Source organism: Priapulus caudatus, unplaced genomic scaffold, assembly GCF_000485595.1.
Source record: "Priapulus caudatus unplaced genomic scaffold, Priapulus_caudatus-5.0.1 Scaffold319, whole genome shotgun sequence".
In the NCBI taxonomy this organism is placed as follows: Eukaryota; Metazoa; Priapulida; class Priapulimorpha; order Priapulimorphida; family Priapulidae; genus Priapulus; species Priapulus caudatus.
Genome location: NW_014577380.1, coordinates 294,107 through 296,235, shown reverse-complemented (window position 1 = coordinate 296,235; position 2,129 = coordinate 294,107). Strand labels below are relative to the sequence as shown.

Below are 2,129 nucleotides of genomic sequence, written 5' to 3'. Positions count from 1 at the left end.
GTGTGTGTGTGTGTGTGTGTGTGTGTGTGTGTGTGTGTGTGTGTGTGTGTGTGTGTGTGTGTGTGTGTGTGTGTGTGTGTGTGTGTGTGTGTGTGTGTGTGTGTAGGGGGTTTACTTGTCTTTGCATGCCAGTATACCACCCAAGCGAAGCATTTTATTAGCGGTCTTAGCACCTCGCGTATGTGTGTATCTGTTCGTGTGTGTGCGCGTGCGTGCTTGCGTGCGTACGTTTGTGTGTGTATGGCTGTGCGTGTGTCTGTATGTGTCTGTTTGTGTCTGTGTGTGTGCGCGTCCGTGCTAGGGGGCGTACGTGTGCGCGTGCGTGCTCGAGGTCGCACGTGTGTGCGTACGTGAGTGTGGCGGTGTATGCATGTCATTGGGCAGAATCCGGAGGCATTATCGCTTATATACACTGGCTTCGTCGTTCACACCGTCGTTCTCTCACTCTCTCGTTAACACACAGCTACGAACTCTGGCAGGACTGCAACACGGACTGCGGATGCAACGTGGAGAAATACGCGCCGGTGTGCGCGTCGAACGGCGTCACCTACTTTTCTCCCTGCCAGGCAGGCTGCAGCGACGCCTACACACTCGGGGACGCCAAGGTAGTGATCTGTGTGTAGTGTCTGGTGTCTGTGTGTATCGCTCGCGCACCGCAGGGGGAAGGTGGTTGGCGTAGATTTATAACAGACAGTTCTGCTAGCATCTATGACAAATACGACATAAGCATAATGCGCTCTCCTATGTACACTATTTGTCATAGGAAGATTCTTCCTATGACAAATACTGTTGTATGTGTTGTGCGCATTATATATGAGTTTAGGAGCGCTATTGTGAACGCAAGCAGTGAATTTCAGCTGTAAAGCGGAACGAGGTTGACTCGCCATTATTTGTCATAGTAAGAATCTTCCTATGACAAATAGTGTCATAGGAAAGCGTATATGCGTATGTCGTATTTGTCATAGATGCCAGCCGAACATGTTGTGTATAAATTGTTGCCGTTTTTTACGAGGTTTATGTGTACATCTTGTTGAGAATTAACCCCCTCCCCTGGCTACGGTAGTACGGTGGCTTTACGCTCACTGACGGCGATATTGGGACGTGGTGTACGGGCTTTACGACGTTCACGTATGCGTGCGCGTACGCGTGCGCGCGCACGTGTATACGTGTGCGTGTGTGTTTGTGCGTGCGCGCACGCATGCGTGCTTTCCGTCACTCTCCGCCTCCATCTTTTCGTTGCAGAATTTTACGGGCTGCTCCTGCACGCCAGATGGCGTGGCGACTGCCGGCAAGTGTGACAGAACGTGCACCGGCGCCATGGTTGCGTATTTTATTCTCCTCGGCGTTGCTGGCCTGCTAGTCGCACCTGCCAATGTGGCAAGCTTCTCACTAAAAATACGGTGAGTCATAGTTACTGTGTTGTCTGTCAAACACTGACAAAATCTGTTTAGGAAACTTGATAAATGTATATAGGCCCTGGTTGCGTTTGTGGGTGGGTCCATCCGTCCGTGCGTACGTGCGTGTGTGCGCGTGCATATATATATATATATATATATAACCCATAGACTAATTATGTAGACGACAGTGCCCTGTTATCCTTTAACGTGAAACATGAATATGCGATTACATTATGCTTACATGTTTTCCAGAGTGGTCGAACCCAAAGATAAAGCTATGGCGTTGGGACTTGGAAGTTTTCTGCTCTCGGGGCTAAGTGAGTGCTTCATAATGATTCATGTTTCGCTGTCATTAAGAATCTACTACACACGCTAGCAGGTGTAGGTTAGCGCGATAATTCACGGACGCAAACTCTCCCTAACCATATCGTAAAGCAGTTATTTACGGCTAGCGGTAAGAGGTAGCTCTATTCATCGTCGAGCATCCGTATTCAACACAACCTCCAAAGTACGTGACAGGTTCAAATTTCTAAAAATAAACATTAAAGCTAACTTTCCACCAGTTCCTTTCGTATGCGTTTTTGTAGGTGTGTATGCATTCTTGATATTCATCTATCATCTACCATCTATTATCTCTGTGTATTCATGTTGTATAGGAGTCTTTCTGCTCTTGTACTTCTCCGTTCGTTGTTGTGTGAGTGTCTGCGTGAATGAACAGTGAATATATATATA

General features: G+C 47.8%; 1 protein-coding gene across 1 annotated transcript in view; it reads left to right on the top strand.

Moving 5' to 3' along the window:
* The window catches only part of LOC106808974 (solute carrier organic anion transporter family member 2B1-like), a 7,019-nt gene extending 5,123 nt beyond the window's left edge, over window positions 1-1,896 (top strand). Inside the window, exons 4-7 of the mRNA XM_014811911.1 lie at window positions 162-178; window positions 385-605; window positions 1,243-1,400; window positions 1,650-1,896. Coding sequence (XP_014667397.1) covers window positions 162-178; window positions 385-605; window positions 1,243-1,400; window positions 1,650-1,773 — 520 coding nt within the window. The 3' untranslated portion in view covers window positions 1,774-1,896. The remainder of the gene's footprint in view (window positions 1-161; window positions 179-384; window positions 606-1,242; window positions 1,401-1,649) is intronic.
* Window positions 1,897-2,129: the final 233 nt, after the last annotated feature.